Here is a 16,021-nt window from a genome sequence, read left to right as displayed (position 1 = left end):
ACTTAGGTATGTTGTGGCATTTTATGTTCACAGTTCTGGGAAGCAAGTAATACTGACAAAGTGGCCACTTCCTAAGTCAGAGTAATATTGACAAAGTAATCAGCTCATTTATGGGTAACAATCAAATATTGTCAAAAAGGATTCTTATTACTGTTACTAATTTTATTTTCTCTGTCTCTTAAAAGGTGACAGCTTCTCTCTTAGGTTTGCCTTCAAAGTCTTGTTCTCTACTGATCCTGACCGAAAATGAGAATGAGAAGAGAAAGTGGGTTGGAATTCTAGAAGGGTTGCAGTCTATCCTGCACAAAAACAGACTGAAAAACCAGGTTGTGCATATTCCACAAGAAGCCTATGACAGTACACTGCCTCTTATTAAAGCGAGTTTAGCTGCTGCTATTGTAGGTATGTTTGTTTTTATAAGTGTGTGAGAGTTGCTGAAGCTTTTAGGTGGGCTTCTGTAATAAGAATGCTGATGCTTTGAATTCCTCAGATGAATATCTCAATAGGAAGGCATGGGGAAGAGTGCTAATCTTACCCTGGTTATTCAGATTTCTCCATCCTCTTGGGGTAAATAGTGATTGCTGAGCAGACTGTTTGAGCAATACAGCATATATACATTGTACAGCATGCTTTTGACAAGCTACATAAACTAAAGCAAAATTGATTTACTGTTGAAAATCTTTGTCCAGAAATGTTTCCAGCTGTTCAAAGAAAACGGTCTCTTTTAAAGATATGATAAAATATAGATATACTAATAGCCTTTTTTTTTTTTTCCCCTTCCTGGTTTAGATCGAGATAGAATAGCAATTGGTTCAGAAGAAGGGCTGTATGTGATAGAAGTGACCCGTGACGGTAAGTTAGGCCATAATGAATGCAGTTATTATGTACAGAACAGCGAGCTCCATAACTTTCAGTGCTGTTTTAATATAGGTTATACAACAGCCCTTCAAGTACAGTAAGTATCAAAAGCATTCATTTAATTGACGAGAATGAAAAATGAATGTGAGATATAAACACTAATTTGTTCATTATCATTATATTCAGTTGACTGGCTGAAATTAAAGGGACAGTTTACTGGGCATACTCTGACACATTCTCACCTTAACTTTGTTCCCACAGTAGACAGCCAAACGCTTCAGTAATCAGAGCACACACAGCAGCAGTTGATGCACAGTGAATTATCAGGCACTTATTAAATAGAATTTGAACTAAGTGAGAGAAATCTGGCATGGAAGCTTGTGTAACATGCACTATCAGAGGACTGAAACCGGCTCTAATTAGAAATCAGGCAGCAACAAAAAAGTGTTTAGAAGACTTTGCCCGTTAAAGCCATTGTGTACAGTTTTCTGTTTCTTACAGCTGGTAGAAATTTGACAGCCACTCATATTATGTGACTGATGGTGGCCAAAGTAAATGACTTGCCTGCCTTTCCATTATTTCTTTACCCCCATGACCTAATGCTTCCTTCCAAACCTGCTCTTTTCCTTCCCCTTTTTGATACACTCTACCCTCTTCCTTGAGAAAAGTGAGACTGCTTCAGCCTGTTCTTTCCCACGACTTGCCATGTCCATTCCAGAAGTTCATCCAGAACAGCTTTCTGGTGTCTCAGTAAAGTGAATGCTGCTTAGTCTCACTGGTCAGCGGACATACCTCTCTAACACTGAATTATCTGTCGTCACAGATAAGAAATAAAGGAAGCATTTTCCCCTCTAGGCTTATATCCTGGTCACAAACACAGACAAGTGAGGCAGACATGTCTTGGTATGGTAGAGAAAGTGTAGAGGCCAAAAGGCTCACTAGCAGATGAGAACAAGGACAGTTAGGGGCTAAACCAGTAAAACACGTCTGTTTAATTTTGCAGTGCAGTTTCTTGAAATCTGATACTCCATGATGTCTTACTGCAGTATGAAATAAACTATTGGAGTCAAACTGAATTAATAAAATTTATATTTCTAATGAGCAGTGCGAATTTAAAAGCAAAAGAATCTACAGCTGTATATCCTGTTCCAAATTGCCATTGGAAACATTAGTCGTTTATTTCCCTTTGATTTCGAAAGCAGCCAAACGTACCATGTGAAAAACGTGCTTGTTTGTAACTGATGAAGCACTCTAAATTCAGATGATATTCTAAATCCTTACTTTTGTGGCATAGGAATTTAACATCTTTGGCTGTCTGGTAGGATTGTTTTTGAGGCAAAAAGCAAACTGCTACTGCTTCCTCTTGTTTAGTTTCTCCAATTCTAGGAGAAACTACTTTGTATGTAAAGACATCAGATATTTGAAATTCTTTTTCGCAGTAATGAATGCCATTCCTTTGAGTAAAATTCCAGTGGTCACCATTCTGTAAGTACTTAGATATAAACATAACTTAAGAGGCAAGTAATTCCAGAGATTCCAGGATAGCTTCTTGCACACAATGTATTTCATTTAAAGGTCATTTCTTACAGAAGCAAGAACCACATCACAGTGCCACGTATAAGCGTGAAAACAAATCATCAGTTTTGGTTTTAAGTTAAAATATGTTTTCCATAAGTTTTCTGTGGCCAGTTCCTGTGTGTAATGATATTTTCGTACGTAATAATCTCTGTCATTTTAAGGCAATTGTAATTGTCAGTGTTAATGAACTGGCAGCTGCTTACATGAAAGATCCTTGCCAGAACAAGTTGTGCCCAAGCCTGTCAGATGCTGCTAGCTCAATATTGAGATCTTCAAACAGTGAAGTCTCCCCAGTTTCTATAGATAACCTAAATAGTCTGTAGTGTGAAATAGCTTTTCCTAATGTGTGTATTAAACCTTTCCTGCTCCAGTTTAAGCTAATTCCTGCTTCCCCTTCACCCAGTGTGCACAACATTTTTTGCCTTTCCCTACAGGTATTTAATGTCCACTGGCTGTAGGGCTCTTGTATTTGCATATGGCATTTGCCAACACTAACAGCATTCTGTATCTTCAGTTCCTAGATTAAATACTTTACATTTCTTCTCTTTCTGTTCTGCTAATTCAGTGTTACTCCACTAGTGTACTCAAAATACTGATGTTTTTCCCGAGTGTGGGGCCAGTTTCAGAAGGTACATGGTGTTACAGTGAGTAGGTAGTACGGATATTAGTTTTTGAGGTTTTTTTTCTGAATTTACCCTAAAGGTTAAGCAGCCTTATCCTGCAATGCCATGAAGCTTTATCTCAATAAAAAGAGTTACAGGAATGCTTTGTTTCACTGTTCTGAGAATTAATAACAGAGCATCTAACATATAATAAGTGTTGTTTGTTATCTGTATGTGTCTGTGTTTAGATCTATTTTTGGACATCAGTATATAGCTCTGCTTTGTTTCCAGGCCTTGCAGGTTTATTGTTTGACTTAGGCAGCTCTTGTTTCCTTTGCAGTGATCGTCCGTGCTGCTGACTGTAAGAAGGTGTACCAGATCGAGCTTGCTCCCAAAGAGAAAATCATCATCCTCATCTGTGGCCGGAACCATCACGTTCATCTTTTCCCCTGGGCCTCTCTGGACGGATCAGAAGGAAGCTTTGACATTAAGCTTGCAGAAACTAAAGGCTGCCAATTGATTACAACTGGAATGCTAAAGAAGAGTTCTGCGACTTGTTTGTTTGTAGCTGTTAAACGGCAGGTTTTTTGCTATGAAATTCATAGAACTAAACCTTTCCACAAAAAATTCAGTGAAATTCAGGCTCCAGGAACTGTTCAGTGGATGACAGTGTTCAAGGACAAGCTCTGTGTTGGCTACCAGTCTGGGTTCTCTCTGTTGACCATCCAGGGAGATGGACAATCTATAAACCTGGTAAATCCTAATGACCCCTCACTTATGTTCCTCTCACAGCAGTCTTTTGATGCCCTTTGTGCTGTGGAGCTCAGTAATGAGGAATACCTGCTTTGCTTCAGCCATATGGGAGTATACGTCGATTCGCAAGGTCGAAGGTCACGCATGCAGGAACTAATGTGGCCTGCAACTCCTGTTGCCTGTAGTATGTATATGTTTTTCTGTTGCCATATCCCTGTTGCTGCTTTACTTGTCTAAAAATAATCAGCATGTATTCTATTTTGCTTCAGTTTGTCTTTCAGTGCCAACAGTTTAAGTTTTGTTAACAGGATGCATATCCTGACAGTAGTTTTGGACTTGGCGATCTCATGGACTGAGGTCCTGGAAGCTGCAAGAAAAATGCTTTGTTTTGTTCTGGGACGCAGAATAACTGACAGTGGAATCATAGAATTACTCAGGTTGGAAAAGACCTTAAAGATCAAGTCCAAAGACAACCTAACCATACTACCCAGACTCTAGCAACCCTGTGCTAAATCATGTCCCTGTGCACCACATCCAAATGGTTTCTAAACCCATTCAGGAATGATGAATACAAAATGTCTTGTACAGAGCAATCCTGGATGCAGGGCAGTACAAGAACTCTGGAGTAGTCCTCAATGAAGGAAATTCTGCATAGGTCTCAGCTCCTCTAGAGAACCTAAAAGTTTGGTTGTCTTTGGATTATCTTCTGTGTCCTGTGTTCAAAGCACAGTAGGAAGTTGGAGACTAAATGTAACTGCTACTCTGAAGGTTCATAAGGGTAACAAAATAAGTAGAAATATTGCTTGTGGCAGCTGGTTGCAGTTTTCTCCTTTTTGTTGTATTTTGAAGGAGAGAATTTCCAAAAAGAATAGAAACAGGTAAAGGATATCTTTTCATCTGCTCTGTCCTTTTCAGGAGCTCTGGTTTATCAGCTGGTTAGGAGAGAAGCACACGTGGAACATTTTTCAGTAGTCAGAGGCAGTTCATGATAAAACTCAGATTTCTATTTGGAGCTCAAATAGCAATTAAAGTGTTTCAGATGATTGAAGGCAAGAAATATCTTTTTGTTTAAATAGTACACAGAGCAGGTAGGTGCTCATTGGTTTGATCAGGCCAGACCCTAATGGCAGTTTGTTTAACTTTAATTGTCTCAAACTGAGATTGTTTGCTTGCTTTCCTCTGACCTAGTTCTGTACAGAAGTCTGAGGAAAAGGTACAAGGAAACAATGTTGTTGCAAATTTACTTTAAAGCACCATTAGCCAAAGCTAATGTTTCCTTTTCCTTTATCAGCTTTACAGTTCTCTGTATTTCAGCTGACTAGACGTGCTAGTTAATTGTTCTGTCTGTTATTATTAGAAGCTGGTCTTACTGTAAACTATTTCATAGCTCTCTAATATGTGCAGTTTGTTTTATTTTTTTAGAATAGTAGACAAAGGAAACTGGATTACTTCCTTTTCCATCAGCCTTGTCTTCCTTCCCAGACCTGATGTGGTGGTGGCTGGTTTTTTATTTATGAATTGTCTCATCAGGAGACCATCAAAGTGAAAACAGCTCTTTCCCAGTGGTAGCTTTTGCTGTAGCACAGGAGGTTTTAGGATTTCGTGGATAATGTGGGTTATAGGAGACTCCAAGGTCAGTGCAAGCACAGTCTGCTCCATTCTTTTGGGCAGCCAGTTGAGTATTGGATGTGAACTGAAGGGGCTCAGGCAGCGTGGGGCTGTTAGCTGCAGTGTGCTCAGAGCCTGCTCAGCACTGGGAGCCACACTGTGGGCAAGGCCAGTGCAGGTGGGGCCAGGTCTCTGGACCTGGTGAGCTCTGCCTGGGCTGCAAGCTGTGCCACGCAGGAGCTCAGTGTTCCTGACTGGTGTTCTGTGCTCTCCCTTTATTTGTACATCCAAGCCAACCCCATAAAATCAACAGCTGACCATTAAGTTCCTTCTGGGATATATGGTAGCAGTCCAAGGATTTCTGTGAATGAGCACAAAAAACGGCACCAAAACACTGTTTCAGTTCTTGTAAAGAGTGTCCTGTTGGGTTATTTTCCTTTTGCTCATTGAAGCAGCTCCCAGACTATCTTTTCTCTACTAAATGCGATAAATTTCTAGTAACTTGTTCTTTACATCAGGACACAGATTTTGTGTGAGTAGGAGCACGTTGATATGAAGCTGTAGCGATCTCTAGTTTTTGTTAGACCTGAAATAAGCTCGTCTGCAGGTGCCCTTTATGTTTTAAAAAAGGTTTAAAAGACAAAATGGATTGTGAGTCTTAACCATTGTGACATTTTGGTGTTAACCCGATGAAAGCAACCCATACGTGAATATCTAAAGCTAGATAATTGTTAGCAAGAAAGGAAGGAAATTCAGAATAGAACTGCATCGTGACTTTGTGACCCACCTCACAGATGGTGACCCTCTTTTCCCCTGCACACAGCAGATGTGTGGGTAGTTTGTTGCTTCCGAAATGAAGTAATCTGCATCTGTAGAAAAGCGAGCTTCAAGCGCGTCGCTTGATTCCTACCAAGTGCCAAATTAGTGTGCATCTGCAAACTTCAGATGGCATTTTGCAATTTCATGAAATCATCATTCAAAGCTTAGAAGTGCTGGCAGGGTCAGAGGTAAATCTTTCTGTGATGCTGGCAGCTGTCATTAGCAAGTCTGTTATGGCAAAAAAATGTCTGTTTGAAAGTGGGCCTGGGAAAAAGGTTGATGTTTTAAAATGTAGCTTATGTGTAGAGTAAGGTAGAGAACTTGTTGCTGCTAAAATTTGCTTAAATATACATCAGGTACGGACCTCTGAAGCCACATGAGGGTCTTCTCTTTGTTCTTACATCTATGCAGGTTGCAATTCTTCATACGTAACAGTGTACAGTGAATATGGTGTTGATGTATTTGATGTTAACACTATGGAATGGGTCCAGACTATTGGCCTGCGAAGGGTAAGTACTTTTCTTTGAATATAGAACTTAATTGGTTTAATTCCAAGGGAGGTGTTCCTTCCCAGTGTATGCTAAGCTTCAGTTGATTTCTGCCTCCCTCTTGAAAACAGATCAGACCATTAAACATGGATGGCACGCTGAACCTCCTTAACTGTGAGCCACCAAGACTAATATATTTCAAGAACAAGTTTGCAGGTGAGTATTGAGCAAGGGGAGAAATGGGAAAATGATACCAAGCTGCCTGAATAATTTTAAGTGATGTTACCTTTGCATGAGATGGAACTTGTGTTGGATAATTCCGGGTCAGCATGACTCTGAAGTATACAAATTTGCATTGTGATATTACAGTTGGAGCTGTCCTCAGTGTACCAGAAACATCTGACAATAGCAAAAAGCAAATGCTTCGAACGAGGAGCAAAAGAAGATTTGTATTTAAGGTTCCCGAGGAAGAGCGAATACAGCAGAGACGGTGAGAATGAAGTTCTTTTTTTGTAACTGGTTCTACATGATGACGTGCAAAGATTGGGAATGCTGATAGTAAAATTCACTCTGCTTTCTTCAGGGAAATGCTCAGAGATCCAGAGCTAAGGTCAAAGATGATTTCTAACCCAACAAATTTCAACCACGTGGCTCACATGGGACCAGGAGATGGAATGCAGGTTCTCATGGACCTCCCGCTGGTAAAAATACATTTGGAAGGGAGGGAGATGTATGTGCACGTGCAATTGCTCAGGAAAAAGAAAACATGAGAATTTACTGTGTAGGATTCAAATACTATCTAAGTACCAAATTTTTTCTTCTAGACATTTTGAGAAAGGTGAACCTTCCTTATTTATGTGCAGTGGCTCTAAATCCTCTGCACGGAAATACTATTTGCTGGCTTAAGAAGGAGACACTGAAAGAAGTAGATATCATTGTTGGGAGCTTGTTAGTAGTTATGTAAATAATCAGTCTCTCCTCCTTCCTTTTTCTTGTTTGTCACCTTAAAATAACAGAATGAATTTCCTTCCCTCTCGTCCTCTCTACATTCTGATCTGATCCCACCTCCTGCAGGCTTGGAGCATGTCTTTCACAAGCTCTGTGTCCACTGAAATCTTTTTCCCGAGTGACCATTCCTCACTGCAAGGCTCCCCTCTGCTTTCTTCCTCTTCCTGTTCCTCCTCTGCTTCCTTAGCAAGGGTAGGAGTAGCTGTGTGCTGTCAGAAATACAAATGGTGTGCTCGTGCCATTTGGACAACTGCAGAGGAAAAAAAAAAAGGGTGGGGGGGAATGAATGCTTTGGAAGATAACTAAAGCACTGTGAGTCTGCAGCATTATTGTTTTGGTTTGCATTTAACATACACAGCAGTGCGAGCTATTTAATAGCTAAATCTCCAAGAGCAAGGTGCAGAGGTACACTTCTGAGGCTGTGTCCCTTCCATTTTATAGCTGCTGGTCAGGATTTTTCTCGTCCTTTGCTAGCTTCTGTAAGGATAATGCATTCATCCTTTCAGCAGGAGGAGGAAGGAAGCAGAGCTACTGGCACAGTCACTGCCCCTTCATAGAGGGTTTGCTGGCTGACAGGTTCCAATGGCTGCAATGGGGCTTAGTTCTTTCTCTGTCTTTCTCAGGGTTTGTGTCTGTTACTGAAAATATGTGGATGTGGTCAAGTAAGTTCAGAGTTTTTCTACCAACACCGAGTTGTAATAGCATCAAAAGCACGGCAGAATTTTCACGAGTAGCAACCTCTAGTTGGATAGCTTCTGTTGCTGGCTAACAAAGTGTTTCATTTCAACTGCAGAGCGTCTTACCTGCTGCACAGGATGAAAAACCATGTCCATCTACAGCTAACCTCTCACGGCAGCAACAGCAGCAGAGAAGCAAAACCTATATTTCATGGCCCTCATCAAGTAAGGCTGGGAGCAAGCTTTTCAGTTCTAAGGTGTTGTTTGTGGCTTCAACAAGAGATGTAAAGCTGCTGTTTTTCCATCTCAGGTGGCAGTGATGTGGGGGGAGCCATGCCTTCCCGAAGTATGTCCGATCCTGACCAGGAGTTTGACAAAGAGGTAAAGATGCTGTTGCTAAATGGAGACTGACAACATCCTGTCGCTGTAGACTGTTTTCTTCTTCCAGTACATTAACTATCTTGGAAAATACTTCGTAAAGGCTGCATTCTTTGTGGAGATATTTTCTTTCTGCAGATGTTTTCTCTAGAACTAACACAATCTGATTGTATGTTGGATACACCAGTGCTGAAGCAAGGCTGAGAATCTTTTTATAGTGATATTTTAAGACATATTGTGTCCTGGATTAAGCTTTGTAGATGAGGCAATTTTGTCTAATTGATGAAATGTCCTCAAAGCTCCAAGAAATGTTCTCTGGGCTATTAGCATAGAAGAGCAAAGAAGTGCTACTTAGTTAAATAGTTTTCTGTGCTGCCTTAAGGAAAACTTTTCGTCTTGTAACTTGAAAAGGAATAAAATTTTAAAATGTGTAAAGCTGTTTTTAGCAAATGTCAAATTACGTGCCAGTAGTCACTAGTCTGAAAGTGTCTGCAGAAGAGTGGTGTCCCTGAATTCAAGGAGATTATATGATAGATTTATTTGTCACCCCTTTATTTGCTATGGGTGTCACTTCTTGCAAGCTTTGTTGAAATGCCACCTGTGTGAGATAAGCATTAGGAAGTTTTGCTGGGAGACAAACTCTTAGATGAAGGCATTTGTTTTTATTTTTAATGCTTTTTAGTCTCCCGATTTTTAGCAGCCCTATTTAACATCCTGGATTCAGAGGGGTGGCTACCTTGCTTTTTCCAGAAGCCAGACCTCTGAAGGATGCCAAGTCAGTGTTTGTCTCGAGTTCTGATCACAGCCATTCTCAGACTTCCTGTGTCACCTCACTGAGAGAATGCTTATCACCATTAAAAGAAGCATATAACGTGGGACTCTCTAACTGTAGGCATTTCTAAAACTATCTTGATTTTTGAAAGGTGCTGATGATAGAGCATCTCAGTTGCCTGTTGTTCTGTAGCATCCTTCTCAAATTTGATTATGCTTCTTGCTCTACTTGCTGTCTGTAGGCAGGAGTAGTGGTAGGCTTTTATAACGTGTTCCTTTTTTGATAGGTCTTGCAGTTTCTTGAGACATCTTAAATTTAATATGCAGTAGATTGTCACTTGGAAAAGAAGCATCTGATAGCACCTTCTACTTACATACTTCTTTTCCTCATGTGGCTTATCGCTGCGTGATCCGGTTCATTTTGTTACAAAGGGTCTTGCATTGTTTGAGCCATGCAAAGCCTGATGAACAGCACCCTGGTAGGGTGTTACCTTTCAATCCATTTACGAAACATGTATTTTCCCTTTCTTGAAAGTAACCAGCTGCCATAGTACCAATGTTTTCTGTGCGCTATTTTGTAAGCTGTGAATCTGTGCAATGCTCACAGTTGTAGCTCACCAAAATAGTGGGAAACTTGCCAGCCATCCTGTTGAAGTGAGACCAGCCTGTGAAGGCAGATATCCAACAGCCAGTCTAACGCTGGGGAAATAACTGGATAGACTGTCTCTGTTAGATATTAATGTAGGGCAGCTCCAGTAAGTGCGTTCTGTTTCTAGACCTCTGTCCCACCTGGTACTTGGCAACCTCCACTCTTCTGTCAGGCACTGCACATGCTTGTCTTTCTTGCTAGCACTGTTTTGTAAACAGTTTGTGTGCTCGTTTCCTTCCTTCTCACCAAATTGAAGGTGATTGCACTATAATTGTGTACATGTTTATATGGACAGATAAACCTACTCCTTGGCTATAAAAATGGCTTTAAAAGCTCAGGCTGGTGAATGCAGAGTAGCAGTGAACAGATAGATGTGTTCTATCAAGGAGGCTTTGCACTGGCTGAAGTAGAGGAACCTGGGGTATAGCAATTTCCACACACTTTGCCATATTTCAGGTTATATCAGAAGAGCTGCACTAAGGCCTGTTGAAGATGATAAAAGGATTTGCATAGTGTTTAGCTATGCAATGAATCTAATATATGCTATGTGCTGCTCTCCTTTGAGTGCCTTGACAGCTTTTGAGTGCAAGAAATTGATCTTAAATAAGTGTAATTTTTTAATGTTTCTCGTTAACAGCCTGATTCAGACTCTACCAAACACTCTACTCCATCCAACAGCTCCAATCCCAGTGGTCCCCCGAGCCCCAACTCTCCTCATAGGAATCAGCTCACATTAGATGGACTGGACCAGTCGACCTGCGACGCGTAACACTACTGCTCACACCCGCCTGGCTTCGGTTACCTGCTGCTCCTCAGAGCACTCAGGAGCAGGACAAAGCTGTCTCGGATGCTAGTGCCAAGACTGACACCGAATCTCTAGTGTTGTACAAGAGTAATTATATATCCAGATTGTAGATACAAACTATTGAAATGAAGAAAATTCTTTACTAAATAGCAATTGAGCTTTTTATGCAGAATTGTTCACTGCTCGGTTACGGTCGATTCCTTTCTGCACAGCTGTGACACAGTTTTATTGCATAGGAGCATTTAAGGCCACCAGTAAATATTGTTATTCTTACACTGAAAAAGAAATAGAGAGATACTGATAATGTTGCTACAATATCAGGAATATTATTTTTCTATAGAATGATGTAATATCTCATTAGCAGGAAATTCTTTTAGACACGATTTGGACCTCTGGATAGGAAATGCAAGCAGTCTAGTTACATCCTCAGAAAAAATACACTTCTCCCTTTTTCCCATAATGGTTTGTTTCCTAGATCTTAAGGAGAACGCGAGGAAGCTGTCGGTTGTTCCCAACATCAGTAGTATCACCAGGATGTCAAATAAAAGTTGGTTATAGTCTTGTGGCCTTTTAATTCATGTAGCCATTACATATTCAGCTGCGTAACAGTCTTTCTATCTTTCTACCAACTTTTTAGTCTTGTACATAGGACTGCTACCAGTTATCTTCTACCCACACCCCTCTTGTTAGTCCTCATTGATCCCAGTCATTAGTCAGGGCTTTTAAAATATTGATAATTACTGCTGTGAAGAGAATTTTACTCGTAGTTCCTGCCTATCTCCTTCTGAGAAGTCATTTCTCCCGGGCTTTTTGGTGTAAGGACACACTACATGCTTAGCTGGCAGGCCTTCCTGTGGGCGCGTCGCCCTTGCAGGCTGCTGGAGCTAAGGGACTCTCACACTAAAACGTCATTCTGGTTTATTGGTTACCAAAGTGGAATGTGAAGGATGTGTAACTGGGGGTGCTGCTTTTCTCATTAAATGTATCCTCATCTGCATGAAGACCCCATGATTATTAATCAAGTATTGATCATGTAGAAAAATGCACAACACACTCCTGTATATTTTGCTATGGCCCACGTGCAGTGGTGATGTTTTGCGTGTATATTTAATCTCATGCTTCCATGTATTATACATTTAGTAATCAAAAGATTTGTGACCATGTTTCATTAAAAGCTTGTAATTAATTCAGTGGCTGGCATATCCAGTTTGTCATTGTCACACTAGTGTGCCTTCTGTGCCAATTTTATGACAGTTGGATGTCACTTATTTAAAATTTGGTTTAAATGGGCTAATGATATACCAATGGCTAATGTTCTTTTCTGAAACACTGTATAGGACGTGCACTTACCTTTAGTTAAAACTGAGTGTTCTAGTCAACATTTAATCCTGTTACGTTAAGTGTTGGACAGTACTTGCTCTTTTTCTCAGATTATTGATAAAGGGGCTCAGTTAGAGCTGGACACTACTGCTTTGGGGGTTTTCTGGTTTTTACTTTTTTAATGTAAGTCTAAGTCTTTGTAATTATTGAATTGTGAGAACATTTTTGAACAATTTACCTGTCAATAAAGCAGAAGAGGGAGGTTTTAAAGTTTATAGTCGTCTGTCTTGACATCTGGAAACAGTCCACCACTGACACGTGCTGTTGTCTTGTGGTAACTTCACTTTGTCCATGGAAGCTTTATGTAAACTGAAAAGTACTTTGAAGCTCCATACCTGAACACTACAAGAGCGGTGCATGTTTCTGCACGTAGAGATGGATGCACTGGAGCAGTGCGAGGCCTTTTGGTGAATTACAGCGCTGAAATGTGCCCTCAGATTGTACTCAAATAGCTCCTGCATCAAAGCAGGGGCACAGTTAATTCATCTCAAATGACTTGCATCCTTATGGCCAAGGCATCAGACTGGCACTGCTGCCCAGAGAGCTGTGGGTGCCTCCACCACCTCGTGGAGGTGCTCTAGGGCAGGGTGATGGGGCCCCGGACAGCCCGAGCCGCTGGGTCGTTTCCCTGCATTGAGGGAACTGGATGCTCTTTGAGATCTCTTCCAACCCAAACTCTTCTGTGCTTATGAGGAGGCTGCAGGATCTGTTTGGACATCTTAAGTGAGGTAAAATAAGAAACACTTCACGTGTTTTCAAAGCAGAAAAAGTGCTAAAGAAACACTGCAAACATTCCAAGGAGAGATGTGTGAATGGTGCCCCGCACGCAGCACTGAGGATGACAGGAGGATGGAGGTCTGTGTGCCGGAAGCCTTCTGACAAGCATTCATGCTAATCAGCCTTTGACTTTTACAAAATGTTTCTCCCGCTCTCGAGTTGATTTTTCTCCTCACACTGAGGACTTCAGATGACAACAAAGTCTTTAATTATGGGGGTATTAAATCAGAGCACTCAGCAGTGCCAGGGCTCGGTTATAATTTAAGCAGGAGGACGTTTCTAGAAAAGTAAATGAATTGCTCAGTATGAATGCATTATTTATTTTTTCCTTCCCTTCAACTCTGGCTGAGCAGAATCCCTCTCTGTGTCCCCACCACCGCACTTTTCAGATCTCTCCCCTTACAGCTCCTAATTCTGGTTACCTTAAGAGTTCTGAGCCCTCAGGAGAACTTTCAGAAATGTGGAAATATGTGGAAATTCAAGACTGGAAGCAGAATGTTCTTCTGACTGCGCTTTCTTCTCCCTGGAGGCTGCCGGTCTAGTATCACAAGTAAGGAATCCAGTTAAGCACAGAGTGAGGATAATTTGGTCTGTGACACTTTCACAGGCATTACCTCAGTCCCTGATGGAGGCACTGATGGACGTGCTACTCAGGAACTTCATCAGGAAATTTTGGTCACTTCTAGCATAGAACTTTGACACAAAAGGCTGCATATTTTGGAATACCTTCTAGCTGCTCAGAGCTAAACAAAGCTGCCAATACCTCTGTCTGCAGCACAGCTGTGCTGAGAGCAAGCAGCTTCTTCAGTGGGTGCAGTCTGCTGTTGTATGTTAGTAAATTCTTGCTTTGTAGAACCGTTTGAGTTGGAAGGGACTCTTAGAGGCCACCCAGTCCAGCCCCCTGCACTGAACAGACATCCACAGCTCCATCAGGTGCTCAGAGCCCGTCCAGCCTGACCTTGTCCATCAGTGAAATCACAGGGACTTCAGTGTGGGACTGCTAAACGGCCAGCATAATAATTGCTTTTCACAAGGCCAGCTTGGGCATCCTTTGCATAAGCATGTCAAGAGCTGGCACTGGTAGCACACGGCACTGAGAAATGGGAGCCTTGAAGGGAAGAGAGGGATGTGGGAACAGAAGTGCCAGGAGAGCCAAGTGTCACGTTGTGACCCCAGACCATGTGCCAGGGCTAAGTTGAGACTAGGAAAGAAGAAAAGAGCTGTAGCCGTGGCTGCTGGGCTATTGGAGCACCTCACGTTCCAGGTTGCTCTGTGCAAAGCAGCTTCAGTAGCAACAAGGCATCAGAAAGAATTCACCTGCTCAGGTCTGACCACCCGTAGCATCGCCAGCAGGTTTTGTGGTCTTCCTCCCTCCTCTGCTCACTCTCTTACAAACGGTTCCCGGCTTGAATTCCGCTCTCAATCAGCCTCGTGCTCCTCGTCGCCTTCACCGAAAGGCACGGACGGGCCGGGCAGATGGCTGCCATGCAGGAGCAGCGCTTTACCCACGGACGGAGAGCCGAGGGGCCCTCAGCTGTACCGGCGCTGCGGGGCCTGGCGGAGCTCAGCCTGCCCGCGGCAGCGGGGTGAGCCGAGGACAGCGCAGCGCCGCGGGACGTGCTCCGCTATGAGCAGCTGCAGTGCTGCAGCCAACCGCAGGAGGAACACGAACTCAGGAATCGGCCGTTCCCCGGCCTTGCAGTAAATATCTTTCCTGCTCCCCAATAAGATGCAGCACTTTTTTTGTCACCTGACTGCACAGGGAATGCGGATTTATTGGTCGTTTTAGCATAGATAAAGCCCCCAGATTCTTGCAGCACCGCCCGCTTCCAGCTTCTTACGCAGTACTGCTCTGTATTCCCGGGAGGAAGAGCAGAGCGATGGGCGCTGAGCTCTGAATGCTGATGAGAGGTGAGGGCCGCTGCCCCGCAGCAGCTTCGCCTGCTCCTTCCCTCCAGCAGCCCCGCATCGCGTCCCTCGGCCGCTACAAAAAGCACAACGGGCCCGGGCTGTTTGTCGGCTCTGTGACGTTTTGAGCACTGCCACATGCCTGAAGCTGGAGCTGCATGGCTGCTGGGTGTCCCACACCACCCCGAGTGTGGGCACAGCCCGGCCAGTTGGTGCCCATTAACCCCTCTGCTGCTAAAGGCCTGGGAAGCAGAGACTGCCGAGCCGCAGCCGTTAGCACTAATACACTCTGCATTAGCCTGTCTCACTGGGACCCCGACCCTCAGCACTGAGAGCACAGCAAAACCCCTGGCAGCCCGAGCCATGGCTCAGACTGTCATGATGGCTGTGCACGAAAACCCCTCGTTTACACGAGATCTCAGCAGAGACTGCGCATCCCAAAGCCTCGCCGTTACCCTGCTGGAGCGCAGTGTGTTGTCCCCCACTCCCCACAACGCTGTTGCTCCGTTGTGTGCAGAGCCCTCCTCCCTGCAACACTCTGCGTGAGCGAGCAAACGGCTCCTGAAGGAAAAGTACAGAGCGTGCCCAGCGAGCACACTGACAAAAATTGATCTGGGCTTAATTAAAGCCTCTGTTGTAAATGACCTCGAGCTGCTAATGCATTTTAAGAATGGGGCCCGGCAAGCAGCAGAGCCAAGTGCAGAGGCGTTTAGGGGCTGTGATGAGTGCAGAGCAGCAGGGACCGCCCTGTGCCCTGCAGCCCACAGGCAGCTCGGAGCTGGCTGCAGTGCTGCTCCGGTGCCTGCACCCACAGCAGGGCTCTGATACACCTCATGCTGCCTCTGGAGCCCTGTGAGAAGGATTGTGTCTTTCAGAGACTTGAACAAAACACAATACACTTAAAATAGCTGCTTCCTTATGGAAATGCCAACGAGCCCTACTGAAAACTCAGCAGAGTGTAA

General features: G+C 43.1%; 1 protein-coding gene across 3 annotated transcripts in view; it reads left to right on the top strand.

Annotated features, from left to right (window-relative positions):
- The window catches only part of CDC42BPB (CDC42 binding protein kinase beta), an 87,468-nt gene extending 74,881 nt beyond the window's left edge, over positions 1-12,587 (top strand). For all 3 annotated transcript variants that reach the window (XM_052696227.1, XM_052696229.1, XM_052696228.1), the window contains 10 exons: positions 186-402; positions 790-852; positions 3,379-3,975; positions 6,630-6,727; positions 6,838-6,922; positions 7,076-7,196; positions 7,290-7,407; positions 8,508-8,616; positions 8,702-8,772; positions 10,827-12,587. In XM_052696227.1, coding sequence (XP_052552187.1) covers positions 186-402; positions 790-852; positions 3,379-3,975; positions 6,630-6,727; positions 6,838-6,922; positions 7,076-7,196; positions 7,290-7,407; positions 8,508-8,616; positions 8,702-8,772; positions 10,827-10,958 — 1,611 coding nt within the window. In that variant the 3' untranslated portion in view covers positions 10,959-12,587. The remainder of the gene's footprint in view (positions 1-185; positions 403-789; positions 853-3,378; positions 3,976-6,629; positions 6,728-6,837; positions 6,923-7,075; positions 7,197-7,289; positions 7,408-8,507; positions 8,617-8,701; positions 8,773-10,826) is intronic.
- The last annotated feature ends 3,434 nt before the right edge of the window (positions 12,588-16,021 follow it).

This window comes from Tympanuchus pallidicinctus, unplaced genomic scaffold (assembly GCF_026119805.1).
Source record: "Tympanuchus pallidicinctus isolate F22 unplaced genomic scaffold, pur_lepc_1.0 scaffold3, whole genome shotgun sequence".
Classification (NCBI taxonomy): Eukaryota; Metazoa; Chordata; class Aves; order Galliformes; family Phasianidae; genus Tympanuchus; species Tympanuchus pallidicinctus.
The sequence above is the reverse complement of the archived record's forward strand: the minus strand, read 5'-3'. Positions and strand labels throughout refer to the sequence as shown.